The sequence below is a fragment of the Oryctolagus cuniculus genome, chromosome X (assembly GCF_051225735.1).
Source record: "Oryctolagus cuniculus isolate XC-2025 breed Fujian yellow rabbit chromosome X, ASM5122573v1, whole genome shotgun sequence".
NCBI classification, from domain to species: domain Eukaryota; kingdom Metazoa; phylum Chordata; class Mammalia; order Lagomorpha; family Leporidae; genus Oryctolagus; species Oryctolagus cuniculus.
The window spans coordinates 32,267,163-32,283,338 of NC_142888.1; the positions used below are offsets into that span (position 1 = coordinate 32,267,163).

Consider the following 16,176-nt stretch of genomic DNA (forward strand, 5'->3'; position numbering starts at 1 on the left):
ATCTGCAGGCCCATATTGGATCCTTCCACCAGTTTTCCCCTACTACATTTTCAAGTCCACAGTTTTAGCTGCTTAATATATTCGGTGGTGATTATAATATCGATCAGTATAGCAGCCCTCCCTTAACACATGGTTTCATGTTCCATGATTTCAGTTACCCATAATTAACTAAGGTCCAGAGATAATAGATGGAAAATTCCAGAAGCCAACGATTCTTAAGTTTTAAATTGTGCACCCTTCAACGCTCTGACCGGCACCATTACATCTGAGTTACCTTTATTTTGCATAAGAATGGCCCTAAAGAATAAGAATAGTGATGCTGGCAATTTTATTACTTGTTGTAATTTGTTCTATGTTACTACTGTTAAATCCCTTACCGTGCCTATTGTATACACTTTATCACAGATATATGTTTATAGGAAAAAGCACAGTGAGTGTGTGTGTGTGTGTGTGTGGTTTGGGTGTCTTGAAATGTATCCTGCACAGGTGAAAGGAGAATACTATAATAGCCACTGTGCATCTGGTATGATGTTTTGTTTTCATATCCTGGATGATCCATGAGAAAAACGGTAAGCAGGGGCCGGCGCTGTGGCTCACTTGGTTAATCCTCTGCCTGCGGTGCAGGCATCCCATATGGGCACCAGGTTCTGATCCAGGTTGCTCCTTTTCCAGTCCAGCTCTCTGCTGTGGCCCGGGAGGGCAGTGGAGGATGGCCCAAGTGCTTAGGCCCCTGCACCCGCATGGGAGACCAGGAAGAAGCACCTGGTTTCTGGCTTCGGATTGGTGCAGCACCAGCCATAGTGGCCATTTTGGGGGTGAACCAACGGAAGGAAGACCTTTCTCTCTCTCTCTCTCTCACTGTCTAACTCTGTCAGATAAATAAAAAATAAAAAATAAACAGTAAGTAATCCCCCTTAGTGCAGAATTGTCTGGGATGGGTTTTGCTAATCTGGATTTGCAGTAAGTTTCCAGTGAACTTTGTGCCGTGTGTAAAATCTGAACTCTTGCCAATCACAACCTTACGGATCTGGCCCCTGACAGGTTCCATAGTCATCTCTAGCCATGCTTCTGCTCACAATATCCCAGCCATACTGGTCTTTGGTAGAACCTGTCTCATCTGCTGATGGAAGTCCTGTTGACTTTCAGCCAGGCCCACCACCCTGTGAACTCCTGGAGGACAGAAACTGCCTTGGTTTGGGTCCGTACAGAAGCAGACCCAGAGACAAGGACTGAAATCAGTTTACTTAGGAAGTGATTCAGGAACTAAAGAAGAGACGATGGAGAAGGCACCCCACTGCAGCCACTTGGCTCTGCAGACAACTGGCACGCATTGGCACTGCTGGTTCTGGGGTTTGCTGGAGAACGCACACTTAGAGCTGGCCTCTCCGAGTGGCAGGAGGGGCAGGGGATTTATCTACCAACTCTCATCCGTCAGGGGTTGAGGGCTGCTTCCAGACGGGGCTCATTGCCTGGGACGTCCAGCCTGACCTCTGGCAGAGCAATCTAGACCCTGGCGACAGGACGTTGGTCAGCACCACTGGAGCAGTGAGGCCTTGGGGGTTGTGGGCAGGAACCTGCGGTGCCTGCTACCAGGGACTGTGTGTCTTGTTCACACATCTGCATACATTGTATGTTCTACCCCAGGCCTCTTGTAGCTTTCCTTGTTCATGAGTACAATGTTGCAAAAGCAGCTTTATTGGAACATTTTTTGAAAAAAAGTTACCCAAATGCAGTTAGACAGAAGGATAAAGAAGGTTGGGATCTGTTACATTGGTAAAGCAAAGTGGGTCCAAAATAGCAAGGATCAAATGGCCCTGGGTGCAGATGGAGGGGTGAAAAGGACAGCACACATAAAGGATCCGTTCACTTCGGTGGGGGGGGGTGCCAGATAACTGGCCTCAGGCAGGAGTTGCTCAGAGGAAAACTCTGTATCCCCATGACAAGCAGACATAGGGAAGGAATGGTTCCCTCTGGGGAGGCAGTTTGCCAGGGCTCCTATAGCAAGGGTTGGGGGAGCACTCAGGATGCAGGCAAGGGGGAGCGGAAGGGCCCCTCCTCTCAGGCAGCACAATATCCAGACATCCTATGTTCAAAACTCTCAGACTGGAGGCTGGCACTGTGGCGCAGCGGGTTAGGCTGCTGCCTGTGGCACCGGCATCCCATATGGGTGCCAGTTCAATTCCCAGCTGCTCCACTTCTCATCCAGCTCCCTGCTAATAAGCCTTGGAAAGTAGTGGAAGATGGCCCGAGTTCTTGGGTTCCTGCACGTATGTGGGAGACTTGGAAGAAGCTCCTGGCCCCTGGCTTCAGTCTGGCCCAGCTCTGGCTGTTAATGGGTATTTCGGGAGTGAACCAGCGCATGGAAGGTCTCTCTATCTCTGTCTCTCCTTCAAACTCTGCTTTTCAAAAAAAAAAAAAAAGACAAAACTCTCAGACCAGCCTCTTGCAGCTTCCTTTGTCCACAGTGGCCTGGGCCCCTTTGAATACATACCGTAATCTAAGTTTTCCTGGAACATGGTCTGAAAAACCAGCTCAAATGGACAAACTGCTTCAGATTCTCTGCCCGTGTTCTGGTGGCCTCCTCTTGTCTAAATCCTGCACTCTTGGCTACAGAAGCATTGTTTTCTCTGGCCACTCACACCAGCCCCCGCCCCCACCCTGGGAAATTCCAGAGGGCGGGAGCCCTGGTATCCATCAGTGCCTGGCAGATTGTTGGCATCTGGCATTCAACTCCTACCCCTTCATCCCACTGTGGTTCTTGAAAGGTCAGTCACCCACCAGAAGGGCTAAAACGAAAAAGGTGGGGAATGCCAAGTGATGGTGGAGTCACCAATCTGCTCCACAATTTAGCAATTTTAATCCTTGTACAATGCCCAAGGGAAATGAGTGCATACGTCCATCAAAAGGTGCACAAGAATGTTCACAGAGGGAAGCTTACCCAAATGCTTTGGAACATTCGAACAGATGAAGCATGGTCTAGTCATACAATGAAACAGAATACTACAATGAGGATGAACAGACTGCTGACACTCATGTACGCAACGGCACGTTCAGTCTCACATTGTGCTAGTCGAAAGACCCTAGACACAAAAATGTCTTACTGTACTTACAAAAAGTTCAAAGCCAAAGTATCCTACATTGTTAGAAGTCAAGAAAGTGGTTCCCTTTGGGATTTGGGGGGTGGGGAGGACCTGAAGGGAGCTCCTCTTGGCCCAGGTATTGATTCCAGAAGAGTATCTAATTTGTAAGAAGTGAGTTTTGGGGGCTGGCGCTGTGGTGAAGCAGGTAAAGCCACCATCTACAGTGCCAGCATCCCTATGGGCACCATAGCTCTCTGCTGTGGCCTGGGAAAGCAGTGGAAGATGGCCAAAGTCCTTGGGCCCCTGTACCCACATGGGAGACCTGGAAGAAGCTCCTAGTTCCAGGCTTTGGATCAGTGCAGCTCCAGCCATTGCCACTATTTGGGGAGTGAACCAGTGGATGGAAGACCTCTCTCTCTCTCTGCCTCTCTCTAACTTTGCCTTTCAGATAAATAAATAAATAAATCTTTAAAAAAAAAAAAAGAAATGAGTTTTGTACACTCTTCTGTTAGGTATCCTTTTCTGTATGTATATTTTAATTCAGTTGTTAAAAGAGAGGCAGCCAGCAAGCCTGGGCTAAAATGAGAGGAGAAAGGTAGTGCTTGTCACAGTCAAAATGGGAGGCCAGCATTTGCAGACACAAGGGATCCACTTGCTTGTGGTGTTGCCAAATAACCAACCTCAAGCGGGAGTTGTCCAGAAGCTGGCTTAATTTAAAGGAGCCAAAGGGAAGATAGTTCCAGAAACTGCCTCCCTGAGCAGCAGTTACCCAGGGCTTTTATAGGAAGGGTTAGGGGAGTATCCAGGATGCAGGCAAGGGGCAGCGGAGGGCACTCACGTGGGCTGTGCCTGTTCCAAACTGACTCAGGCCTCTTGCAGCTCTCCTGGTCCATGGTGGTCTGGGCCCCCTCGGAGTACAATGTTAGAGGATAAGTTTTACTAGAACATTCTCTGAAAAATAAGTTTAAGCCCGTCAACTGTTTCAGATCCTTTGCCCTTACTCCTGTGCACTGTTCTTGCCTAAATCCTATACTCTGGCTTATACTAGAACATGGATTTTCAGGATTTTTAAAAAAATTAATGCATTTGAAAGAGACACAGAGATCTTCCATCTGCTGGTTCATTCCTCAAGTGCCCACCAGAAAACAGGTTGGGCCAGGCTGAAGCCAGGAGTAAGAAACTAAATACAGATCTTCCATGTGGGTGGCAGGGATCCAGCCACTTCCGACATCACCTGCTGCCTCCCAGAGTGTACATTAGCAGGAGATGGACTGGGGAGCAGAGCCTCGACATGAACCCAGCCACTCGTGGGATGTGGGCGTCCCAAGCGGCATCTTAACCGCCGTGCCAAATGCTTGCCGCTGGATTTTTGGTTTTAGTCTAACTGCAGCCTCTTGTTTAGACACAATGGAGGTTTCTTGAGAGCCCGAGAGCCTGATGAGGCAGAGCGTGGGGGAGTGGGGAGCTGGTCCTCAGGGGCTGTAAGCCTGAAGGGCACGCAGAGCGGATGGGTAGGGAATGTCACCTATAGGAGACACAATGATCTCAAGTGCTTTATCAAACCCACATCGTGCCAGTCACCGCTGAGTAAACAGAACATAGCTGAATCCGTGCCCTCGCAGGGTTTCTGTCCTGATGGGCAATGTGTTCTCTTGGCCCCAGGCTGAGCTTCTGCATAGGGCTCCCCACTCCCATATACCCAGGTACTTGGTGGCTGGGCTAACAGGCCCCTTTCACTTCCATGGTCCCAGTAACTGCAGGGTGGAGGGGGAGGGTGCTCCCTTTCCACATGAGTATTGTCTGCTTTGAGGCCTATCTACCCTTGAGTTGGGAGATTGGCCCCAAAGCAGCACTTGGGTGGTACTCACCATATACAGGTAAACTAGGGCTCTTGAGACTCTGTGGCTTGGGGCTGGCATCCCTTCTGGTGGTAGGTCCAGCAGGCCACAATTCCTGCCAGCAGCCAGTGACAAGAGGTGTCTACACCCTTGGAGGCCCCAGTCAGGGACACGTACAGAGATGGCAGTGATGAGTATACGACAAGGGGATCTGACATGTGAACTGTGGAAGGAGGGTCACCAAGAAAAGGACAAAGATGCTAGGAACTCGAAGACAAGCCCACACTTAACAGACAGTCCCTGGGGGGAAGCAAAGATAGCCAGAGCCAGAGCCAGTCTCCCACCCCATCCGTGAGAGAGAGTAAGCAAGAGGCATGGGAAACAGCCTAATTTCAGTGAGTAGGCAAGAAGGGGGAAGAGTTCTTGTTGGACAGAGACACACAGAGAAGTGGAGTGAGAGAAAGAGACATGTATGTACACACACCAATGTGTTCCTTGAGTTAGGATCACCCAGACTTGGGCAAAAGGGAACAGACATCCACACTCATCAAGACACAAGCCAGGGGCAGAAACTCCAAAGCCTGGAGGGAAGCAGGGAAGGTGAGGAGAGACAAACACCCCTCGGCAATAACCAAAGAGCCTGGCTCTGGCTCTCCACCCTCCATCCCTGGTCCTCCCAGCCTGCTGCCTTCAACCACAGGAGGTCCCAGTGGGTAGCTTGTCACCAAAGATGGCTGCCACCAATTTCTTCCTGTATGCTACACTCCCCTCCAGAGGTGCTGAGCCACAGTATAAGCCTGCTGTAGAGAGGCCCCGTGGAAGACTGAAGTGTCAGCCTTGTGGATGAGGAAGCCATCTGGGACGCGCAGCCCAGGAGAGCCTTCGGAGGGCTCCAGCCACAACCACCATTTAATCGCAACTACTTGGGAGCCCAAGAAGAACCACCTAGCTGAGCCCAGTCAACCCACAGGATAAAAGATAAAACTAAACTGAGGCTTTTAAGCCACCAAGTTTAAGGGTGTTTGTTACATGGCAATGGATAACTAAATCACCTAGGAAAGGCTGCAGCAGCCCTTGTAAGGTCTGTCACACCCCCACCCTCATATCCCCCTCAAAACAAAAGCAAACACTTGCCAATCAGACTTTCAGTCCCTTTAATTAGGAGCTCGGAGAAGACAGAACGGCAGGCGGGGGGAGGGCAGGGTGGTGTTTCTTGAGCCCCACTCAGCAACTGGTCAGTTCTCATCCTCTGGCAGCTGGATCTTGCTGGGATCGAAGCAGTTGGATTCCATAAGGGGGAGACCATTGGCCTCTCGGTATTTCACAAGCCTTTCTGCTTCCCGGCGCGCCCATTCTTGCATCCTGGAGGCAGCAGCAGTGGGGGAAGATGTGAGGAAGCCTCACTGGACACCAATCCCCCTTCTCACCTCCCCATTCCCCAGTGGCGCCGCGACAACAGGGTTCCTTGCAGACACCCTTTCACCCTCCACCCCTGCCTCTGCCTCTGCCTCCCTAGCCATCCCACTCTCTTGGCCCACCCTCTGTACCTGTAGTCTGGCAGATAAGCCACGAACGTGGTACCAAGGACCAGGACAATGGAGAAGCCAAAGAAAAAGACAGTCCGCATGTTCCAGAGGTCCACAACAGGGTCCTTGTCGTAACCGTGGGAGTCCGGGTTCTGTGGAGAAGGAAAGGTCAGAGGGCTTCTGCTGCTCCACAGAGCCTACACCGGCCCGCAGAACCTGCTCTCCCCTCTCACCCCAGCCCGAACCCTGCCTCCCCAGAGTCCTTCCTCATTCTCCTCTTGCTGCAAGACCTCTGTACTTGCTGTTCCCTCTGCCTGCAAAGCCTTTCCCCCAAATCTAGCCATGACTGGATCCATCTCCTCATTCAGGGCTTTGGGCTTCATCGTCACTTCCTTTAGGAGGCGTTCCCTAGTCACCCTATTACATTGACCCACAGGAAACCGAGAGTTTTATAGGTCAAAAGAGGTTAAATTGTGGCAATTCCCTCAGCTCAACCTAACAAAATAGTTGCTCTACCCCTCACAGTCACTCTGTATCCACTTACCCTGTTAAACCATGTTTCTAGCATTTAGTTACTAAAGTAGCACCACCCCAGATCCCTGGATCCCAATATCTTATATTACCCATCACATCCGTCTGCAGGACTGCTTTCTAATATATTACACATTTATTTTCTCTCTTCCTCATTATCTTGAAAGTTCTGAGAGGACAGGCTTTGCCTGACTTCCAGACTCCTGGATCCTTAGAGCCATGAACTGTGCCTGGTGTATGGCAAGGCCTCAGTACATAGTTACAGAATGAACGAATGAATGAGAATCCTATATACACAAGCTCCTAGACCAGAGGTTAGTACAGATGAGGTACTTATTATGTGCCAGGCCTTTTCTTTTACTTGTTTTTCCCCAAAGATTTATTTATGTATTTGAACGGCAGAGTTAAGAGAGGGAGAGAGATCCTTCATCCTGCTGGTTCACTTCCTAAATGGCCGCAATGGCAGGGGCCCAAATACTTGGGCCATCTTCAGCTGCCTTCCCAAACTCAATAGCAGGGAGCTGGATAGGAAGCAGAGCAGATGGCATTCGAATTGGCGCTCATATGGGATGCTAGCATCGCAAGCGGTCTTTCAACCCACTGCACCCATAAGGTGGGCCTGTGCCAGGTCTTTCACATACACAAACCTCCCAACAGCCCAGTGAAGTGAGCAGAAAGTGGCGATAATAATCCCCTAATGCTGAGAGATGACAGAGTGCCAACTGCTGTTCTGAGCATTTTGGACTCATTCCATTAGAGCAGACAGATGTAATGTTTCATTTTTTAAGAAGGTGTCCTATGAATTTTCCCATTTTACAGACAAAGAAACTGAGGTACCAAAGGATTAAATTATTTGCCCAAGGTCACACAGGTGAGTAACTGTCAGGGACCGTTCTGACTTCAGAGTCTCTGGTATTAATACAGCACAGCAGATCTGCTAATCCAGTTATTTGAGCTTGGGCAAGCCGTGTATCTCTGTGTTTCTATTTCCTCATCTGTAGAATGGGTGTTAATCAAAAGTGCCTACCTCAAGATTGGGTGGTTTTGAGGATTAGATGAGTTAATGTATCTAAAGTGCTTAGACATAGACTGGCACCGGGCAAGCACCACCTCGGGGCTTTTAGTATTAGCATGGTTACCCTACTATATTGCTTCCAGAGTGTTTACGGCATTTCCGACTTTAGGTTTGCAAAATAAGGCCAACCCTGCCTCTGGCCCCAGACCGTAGGTATCAGGGGACAAAGGAAGAAAATAAGTAACCAAAATTCCCACGTCTTTAAGGATTTCGCCAGCTGCGCAATCCGCAGCTGCCTCAGAACGTCCTCTGCGGCGCCCCGTCCGCCAGTCCCCAATTGGCCCTTTCGGCGTTCCGTCCTCCCTCCCTCTCACCTTCTCATAGAGGTTGTCGTCCTCGGGATCTGGGTCCTCCTGCCAGCGTATGGTCGGTTCTGCAGGCCGCTTTCCCGCCACAGCGGACGGGGCGACCACAGCCCTGGAGGAGCTGGATTGCCAGCGAGCGCGGACAGCCGGGAGCGCTCGCGTAGCCGCTGCGGCCCAAAAGCGGCGAGCGCACAAACCTAACATCCCGGCCGCCATGACGAAGAGTGCGGCAGGGTCTCAGGGGCGGAACGGAAATGCGACTGTGCGCAGCTGCAGTTGGTCCGAGCGCGATAATTGTCGCTCCACCCCGCCACACTAAATAGGTCCCAGGTCCGATTTTGTTTGCAAGTGAGGCGGGGCGTCGAGGAAGAGCCCCCTTACCCTCCTGTTGTCATGGCCTCTTGAGAAATTTGCTATTGCTAGGTCTGCACATAACTTGATAGGAAGGAAACAGTGACATTTGGGTGGCCACGGCTTCCAGCCAATCGCCCAGAGAGTTCCCTTGCCCTTTAGGGAAAGAGGTGGAGCTTCCGCCTGCCTTTCATCTTCAAAGGAAGCCAAGCTTCTAAAAAGCGGGCCTCGCTGGATTGGCCAATAGCGACTTTTTCTCGACTTGTGGGGCGTTCTCACGGGGAGTGGGGAGGTGGCCTACGCGTGCCAATCAGAGGCGGCCAGGGCTGGCCGACGGCGAGCGGCGACCAATAGAAGAGGCCGGCCAGAGCGCGCTCCCTTAGTAGGTGGATGGTGGTCGGAGCGCCGGCTGCCTTCTTGTCGTCGCCATTTTGTGCTGCTGATTGCGGCCGGCTGGGAGTAGGCGGCCGTGAGTTTCCCTGGGAGGGCAGCGCACTTGGCGCTTCTCCCTTCTCCTGCCCCTCCTTTCTGCCTCCAGCTTTGGACTTGATTGTTGCGCGCTCCGGCTCCGACTGAGCTGGGAGACTTGGAGGAGGTGGCGGCGGGCCGAGGTGATGCCTGGGAGCCCTCCCTTGACAGCCCGGGCCGAGAAGGTGAGCGTCGACGCTGGTCGTGGGGGCGGAGGTAAGGGGTCCCGGGCGGGGGGTTGCACAGATGAGGCGTTGAGGGCGGACTGCGGGCTCGGGGCACGCGTGGATCGCAGGGATGCGTGCACGGTCAGAATCCGGGAGGGGGTGTCTTCCCCCCCCCTCCTTGTGAAATCTAGGGCGCGTGCGCGATTGGGACACGGGATGGGTGCACGCGGGCTGGGGGAAGGGAGGGACGGATGGGAGTGGGTTACTGTAGCTGTGTTTGCTTGCAGAACTTTATGCAGGTGTCTGCGACTTGGGTGTTTATCCATAGGGGAAGAGGTGTGCTGGCTGCTCTCTGTGATACTTTGGCACTTACCGATCCATGGGGAAGTGCTCGGCGGCTCTGGTCCTTATTCATGGGGCGGGCACTGAGGGGAAAATGTGCAACTCTGGCCTTTATCCTTGGCGGGGCGAGGGGCGACTCTGGTCCTTATCCGTGTGGGGGGGGGGCTACCCTGTGACGGGCCCTTACTCATTGGATGGGAGAGGGGTGCAGAAAGCGTGTGTGTGTGGTGGTGGGGGGGGGAGAGACTTACCTCCCGTTCTTTTGAGGAGTTCATACCATTGAAACGGGGCTCTGTGTGTGATTAAGGCCCTCGCAGTGGGGTCTGGCTGTGATTTTGGCCAGTATCTGTTGTGGATGCCAGAGTCTGTTGAGGATTTCCCATCTGCCTTGCAATCGCCGGGGCCCCTGGTTGTGATTCTGACTTTACCCATTGGGAGCAGGTAACTCTGGTTCCCTGTGGTTTGGGGAGGAAGAGAAGATTGGTGTGTGTACATGGAGGAAAGGTGTGGTGGCGACGACCTCGTGTTGAGCAGGTGCTGTTACCCGCCTGGCTTCACCCGATTCCTGTTGAGAGGGAGGAGCCTGGAGATTGTGGGATACATTCCGACCCCTGCCTATGTTGTCACATAGTTATCAGGAGTCTTAGACCTTGCACAATCCCAAGGGTTGTATGAAGTGACTGCTCCAGCCCAGTAGAAAGGGCCTCCTTTTGCTTCTGGAACACTTGGGCTCAGAGCCCTAGGGAGCCAGCCACCTTGGGACCCGGCTGCACATCAGAGACAGGGCTGGGGGCTGAGCCAGTTGCCGTGCAAGAGCCAGGAGCCCAGGGAGGTAGCAGTTGTCCTGTTGCCGAGGTAGTCCCCTTCACACACACCTCCAGAGCCTTTCAGGGTGTCTTGCTGCCTCGCAGGGGGCAGCCAACATCTTGTTGGGAGAATGAAATGGTACCTTGGGGCTCATGGACAGAGCCCAGTGCCTGCCCGGATCTCCCACTATTGTAAAGTTTTGCCTCTGTGCCTAGACTTGAACATGTCTACCATGCTCAGATGGCAAAACCCTGGCCACACAATGACTGGCCCCACCAGGTCTCTCTGCAAGATGTCCCCTGTCTGATGAAGGCCTTGTCTTCCAGGGCTGTGGGCTCCAGTTTTGTGTTTGTGGGTAAAGGAAGGAGCAGCCCAAGTTGGGGCTGCCTTCTTGTAGCCTGATCCACACAAGCACTGGGCGTTGAAAAACAATATCCGTGGGCTACGGGACAGTAGAGAGCCTTGATAATGAGGGTTTCTCACTGCCTTGACCCCTTTCTTCCCTCTACTCTCCCCAGAATCCCTGCAGGAGGCATCACCCAGGCTGGCAGATCATGGTGGCAGCAGCGGGGGTGGCTGGGAAGTGAAACGGAGCCAGCGGCAGAGGAGGGGCCCCAGCAGCCCCCGCAGGTCCTATCAGGACATGGAGTATGAAAGACGGTGAGTTTTCTGCCCCCCCCCCCCGCCCTCCGAGGAGCCTCGGCTTGTCCCGGTGTGAGGATCCATCCAGGAAGGTGTGTCAGTAGGGGCCTTCCAAGCGAAGGATACAGTACAACAGGTGATTGGTTTCTTTTCAGCCGACGTGTGTTTGGCACCTGTTGTGAGACAGGATCTGTGCTCGGCTGTGAGAGTGCACTGATGAATGAGACAAATAAGAACGGCATCCCCTGTGCTCAGGATGTCACAAGGGGTGTCACACAGTTCATAACAGTTACAAAACAACTTGATGGGTAGTGTAGTTGGAGGTAAGGGCGGGAAGGGATCAAAAGAAAGGAGAGAATCGAGGCTGATGCCAGGTTTGCAGCTTGCGTGACCCGGATAGGTGTGTGGCACCATTCACCAAGGTGAAGGCAGACTCTGCAGGGGGAGGGGGAGGAGAAGAGGCAGGAGGTCAGGTCTGTAGACTTGGGTTTGAGGAATGGATGGGAATGCTGCCTTGAGTTAGGAATTTGGTCAGGCAAGCCAGGTCAGATAATGGGAGACTCCAGGGACAGAGGGGGCTGCACTGGGCATGATATTTTTCTTGAAATGGATACATTCACATGGTTATTTTTGTCAGCTGTGGTATGTGCAAGAAACAGTTGGAATGCTGGGTAAAATCCAGAAATCCTGGGTAAAATTCCATAGTCCTTTGCTATCCTGGTGGGTCACCCCAGGTAATTGTGAGGCAGGTGATACACCCATGATATTTTAAGATTGCCTGAGAAACCAGATCTAACTCTCTCAGAAAGCCTCTATTAAGAATCAACGGATTTATAAAAGGGGTGAGGAGAATTGAAAGATAAAGCTTAAAATATTTTCAAAGGATTTCTTCTACCATTAGCCCTCTTAAAAATGGAAAACAATATTTTGCTCTCTAAAAAAGGAGCCCATATTTGAGATATGATCTTCATCTAGTATCACTCAGTCTTGACCATCTTTTAAAATGGCTTTTGAAAGGCCTTTGATTTCGGACAGTATTCATTAGAAGTGATGTGTGGTCATTTCTGGGCTGGAGTAAGCGACATGCTTCTTCAGACTTTATCACCAAGTAAAGTGCTGCCTTTCCCTCAGCTTTTAAAGCGCCTCCAGTGCAGAGGTTTGAGTTAATCACACTTTCCAGTTCAAGGTAGGTTCTTATTATAGATCAGCACAAGACCTCCTCTTGCTATGTTTATGTTTTCATTTTTATTTCCAATTCCCACCTCTGTGGGCAGCTGCTCTGTTGTGTTGGATAGGTATCCTTCAAAAATAGGTAGTGTTGTTTTGAGTGTCTGTTTTCAATTTACACAGACAGCATAGTGCTACAGCCTTCGGTCTGTTTGCTGAACTTTGTGTTACTCAGCGCTGTTTAAGATTTATCTATATGGCAATGTGGGGATGTTAGTGCTCTGCTTCCAGTTGCTGCCAAGGGCACCATGGGGTGTGCCTACTGCATTTCACTTAGCAGTTTCTCCAAGAAGAGCACCTGTCCTTAATTTTTTGGAGTAGGGGGGCTTGCCATTTATTTATGACAGATATTCCACATCACGATTCTCTCCAATCAGAAGTTCTTTGAGAAGATGCCATCGGCCTTGATCAATGGGAGAATGTAGTCATCTGACTCACCCATCCTGCGAATGGCCTCTACAGATCAGGAATGTTTTAAACTGGCCATTAAGCCCGCCTGTGACCTTGTCAACCTCTGCTGCGTTCATCTGGATGGACGCATGGTCCTTGGCACAGATGATGTGTTTGCTGGTGGCACATTCCACCTGTTCTTAATTTTGATGTATTGAGATCATCCCTTTTTTGCCGTATGATGTATACTTTCACAGTCTTTCCTGCCTCAAATCACAATGATTCTTTCACTTTTAGTTTTACCTTTTGCATTCAGGTCTATAATCCAGCTAGAATCCACTTTTGAATGTGGCATAAGGTAGGTCCTGGTTTTGTTTTCCTCCATGTGGTAGACAGTTTTCCTGGTACCACCCCTCAATAGTCCATTCTTCTCTACTGATTTATAGTGCCTCACTGGATTTCAGGTTCCCCCTGTATGTACATAGATCTGTCTTGAGAGATCTGATTTGTTCCATTGCTCTGTTTGCTTATCCTTGTATCAGAACCTTACTGTTTTCATTATGATGGCTTTATATATTTTGTGTTAATGACTCCCTTTTTGCTCTTATTTTTCAAAGATGATTTAGCCCCTTGTGGAGCTTTATTCTACATAAAGTGTATGGAAACACTCAACAAGAATTTTGAACATGATTGCACTGGGGTTCTATATTAATTTGGAGAAAATGGTCAACTTTGTAAGTGGTCATCTCATCCAAGACCCGTATGGAGAATATTTTAAAATTTGTTTAGAGTGCATAAAAATCTGAATAAATCGAAGTACAGGTCTTGTGTATTTTTTGTCAAAGTAATCCCTAGGTACTGTAGTAGTTTTCATTGAAATCTCTATTTAAAATTATTTTCCCTGGAATTTGCTGGGACACACACACAAAAAAAATGTGCTGTGCTCCTTTGTTATTTATTTTTATTTATTTATTTATTTGAGACACAGAATGCCCCTGTCTTCTGGTTTACTCCCCAGATAGCTATAACTGCTGGCCAGGACTGGGCCAAGGCCAATGGCAGGAGCTGGGAATTCAGTCTAGGTCTCCCATGTGGGTGGCAGGAATCCAAGTATCTCCAGGGTACCCATTAGCTGGAGGCAAGTATCTTAACACCGGCACTCTGATGTGGGACATGGGGATCTTTACCTGGCACATTAACTTCGAGACCAAACACCTGTCTCACTCTTGTTATTTCTAGCAGTCCATTATTGGTTCCCACGGTGTTTCTAAATAGTTGGTCACATGTGCAAATCCATCCTGTCAGTGTTTCTTTCACTTACTTCATTCAAGACTTTAGCGCCATGGTAAATAGTGTCAGTGTTACTGGGTGCACACATTGATTCACTTCAGCTGGTTGTGACAGAAAATCTGAAGAACAGTGGCTTAAACAAAATGTCTGACTTTTCTTTTTCATAAAGGCAGTCTGCAGATAGGCGGTCAGTCCAAGGCTGATAGGTAGGCCTTTCTGCACAGCCACCCTCAGCACCAAGTACTTGAGGCAAAAGGAAAAAGGAAGGGGAATGAAAGGATGTGCCGCCTTATTCTAAGAACACTTCTTGGGAGTTTTATGTAATATTTCTATTTACTTCCCATTCCCCAGAATTCAGCCACATGATTTTTATTCTGGGTAGCCACATGTCCAGCTACCCACTGGGAATTCTGTGGTTGAGCATATCCAGGGCCAAGGGCAAGCTTTTGGTGCAGTGGTTAAGATGCCCCTTGGGATGCCCACCTCTCATATTGGAGTACCTAGGGTCAGGTCCCAGCTCAACTTCCGACACCAGTTTCTTGCTAATGTACAGCCTGGGAGGCAGCATGATATAGCACAAGTAGTTGAGTCCCTGACACCCATGTGAGAGATCTGGATTGAGTTCCCAGCTCCCCAGGCATTTGGGAAATGAACCAGCAGATGGGAGCCCTATCTGTATATCTGTCTGTCTGTGTCTCCCAAATAAAACAAATAAAGATTTAAAAAAGAATGTCCAAGGTCAGATACCATAGGTATCTTTATTTTGTCCCTGATCATAAAGAGAATGAGTCTAAATTTTCTCCATTAAGTGTGAATAGTACAGTAAGTTTTTTAATGTAGCCATTAATAAACCAAGAAAATTCTCTAATTTTAGCTAGCTAATATTGATCATATGTGAATATTGAACTTCATAATCGCATACTTTTTCTCCTTTTGTCTGTTAATTGATTACATAAATTGCATTAAATTACATCCTTGGCATTGAACTGTTCTTGATTGTGTGCGTGTGTGTCTCTGTGTGTGTGTATAACTTGTTTATTTAAAGATTGACTTATTTATTTGAAAGGCAGAATTACAGAGAGAGAGAAATTGATCTTCCTTCTGTTGATTTGATCCTCAAATGACCACAACAGCCAGGGCTAGGTCAGACCAAAATCAGGAACCTGGAACTTCATCTGGGACTCCTCCACTGGGGCCAGGGGCCCAAATACTTGGGCCATCTGCTGCTGCTTTCCCAGATGCCTTATCAGGGATCTAGAACAGAAGTGGAGCAGCTGGGACTTGTATGGAATGCTAGCCTCACAGATGGCAGCTCAGTAAGCTGCATCGTGTAGCTGGCCCTAACTCAGTTTCAAAAACATGTCAGATTTACAGAAAAGTTGCAAGAAAAAGTATAATGAGCTCTCATATATTCTCTACCGAGTCACTAATTCTAAATATTTTGCCACATGTGTTTATCACTCTTCTATACACATATACTCACATATATGTGACTTTTTTTGGAATCATTTGAGTTAATATAACCCTTTAAGTATGACAGCATGTACAAAGGATCTTCAAAAATCATAAAAGATGATACTGTGAAAAAACCATGCATATATATTTGAAAATCTTTTCAAAATAAAGTTACTCTCTTGAATTTTTATGTATTTGAGGCACAGGGAGAGAAAGACAGAACTTCAGTCCACTGGTTCACTCCTCACGATGGCTGGGGCTGAGCCAGGCTGGGAGCCAGAAACCAAGAGCCAGGGAATCAATCCAGGATGACAGGATTACTTGAGCCATCACTACTTCCTCCCAGAGTCTGCAGTATCAAGAAGCTAGGGTCAGAAGCCAGAGCCGGGAATTGAATCTAGGCACTCTGATGTGGGACGTGGGTGTCAAAACTGCTAGGCCGAAGTCCCACTTCAACTGGTCTTTTAATTCTGTTTCTCTATGAAAATTTTAAATACCCTCAGGAATGTCCTGAGAACAGAGTCTTTTTCTTTTACAGTAACATTATACTTACCAGTATCGGGAAATGTAACGATGATTTAAAAAAAAAAATTGATTCATTTATGTATTTGAAAGGCAGTTACAGAGAGTGAGGGAGAGACGGGTCTTCCAACTGCTGGTTCACTCACTGAAGGACCCAACT

General features: G+C 49.1%; 2 protein-coding genes across 21 annotated transcripts in view; one reads left to right on the forward strand and one right to left on the reverse strand.

Annotated features, from left to right (window-relative positions):
• Positions 1-6,055: 6,055 nt before the first annotated feature.
• Positions 6,056-8,583, reverse strand: NDUFB11 (NADH:ubiquinone oxidoreductase subunit B11). The gene is made up of 3 exons (XM_002719882.6): positions 8,365-8,583; positions 6,466-6,596; positions 6,056-6,280 (listed from the first exon to the last, which is right to left on the reverse strand). Exons 1-3 carry the CDS (start codon positions 8,569-8,571, stop codon positions 6,154-6,156), a joined length of 465 nt encoding a protein of 154 aa, XP_002719928.1. The 5' UTR covers positions 8,572-8,583; the 3' UTR covers positions 6,056-6,153.
• Positions 8,584-8,743: 160 nt separating this feature from the next.
• The window catches only part of RBM10 (RNA binding motif protein 10), a 28,303-nt gene continuing 20,870 nt past the window's right edge, over positions 8,744-16,176 (forward strand). For 4 of the 20 annotated variants that reach the window (XM_002719883.6, XM_008272536.5, XM_008272535.5 and 1 more), the window contains exons 1-2: positions 9,126-9,390; positions 11,009-11,150. In XM_002719883.6, the coding sequence (XP_002719929.1) occupies positions 9,321-9,390; positions 11,009-11,150 (212 nt within the window). In that variant the 5' untranslated portion in view covers positions 9,126-9,320. Of the gene's footprint in view, positions 9,391-11,008; positions 11,151-16,176 lie in introns of all 20 variants that reach the window. The other 16 variants (XM_070066980.2, XM_089324418.1, XM_070066982.2 and 13 more) reach the window with 13 other exon arrangements.

Bases quoted from the DNA above. Each gene is read 5' to 3' on its own strand.
- NDUFB11 (XM_002719882.6), bottom strand. From the start codon at position 8,571: ATGGCGGCCGGGATGTTAGGTTTGTGCGCTCGCCGCTTTTGGGCCGCA. The intron at 6,597-8,364 runs GTGAGAGGGAGG...CCTTCTCCACAG, and splicing joins ACGACAACCTCTATGAGAAG to AACCCGGACTCCCACGGTTA. The intron at 6,281-6,465 runs GTACAGAGGGTG...TGCTGCCTCCAG, and splicing joins GCTTATCTGCCAGACTACAG to GATGCAAGAATGGGCGCGCC.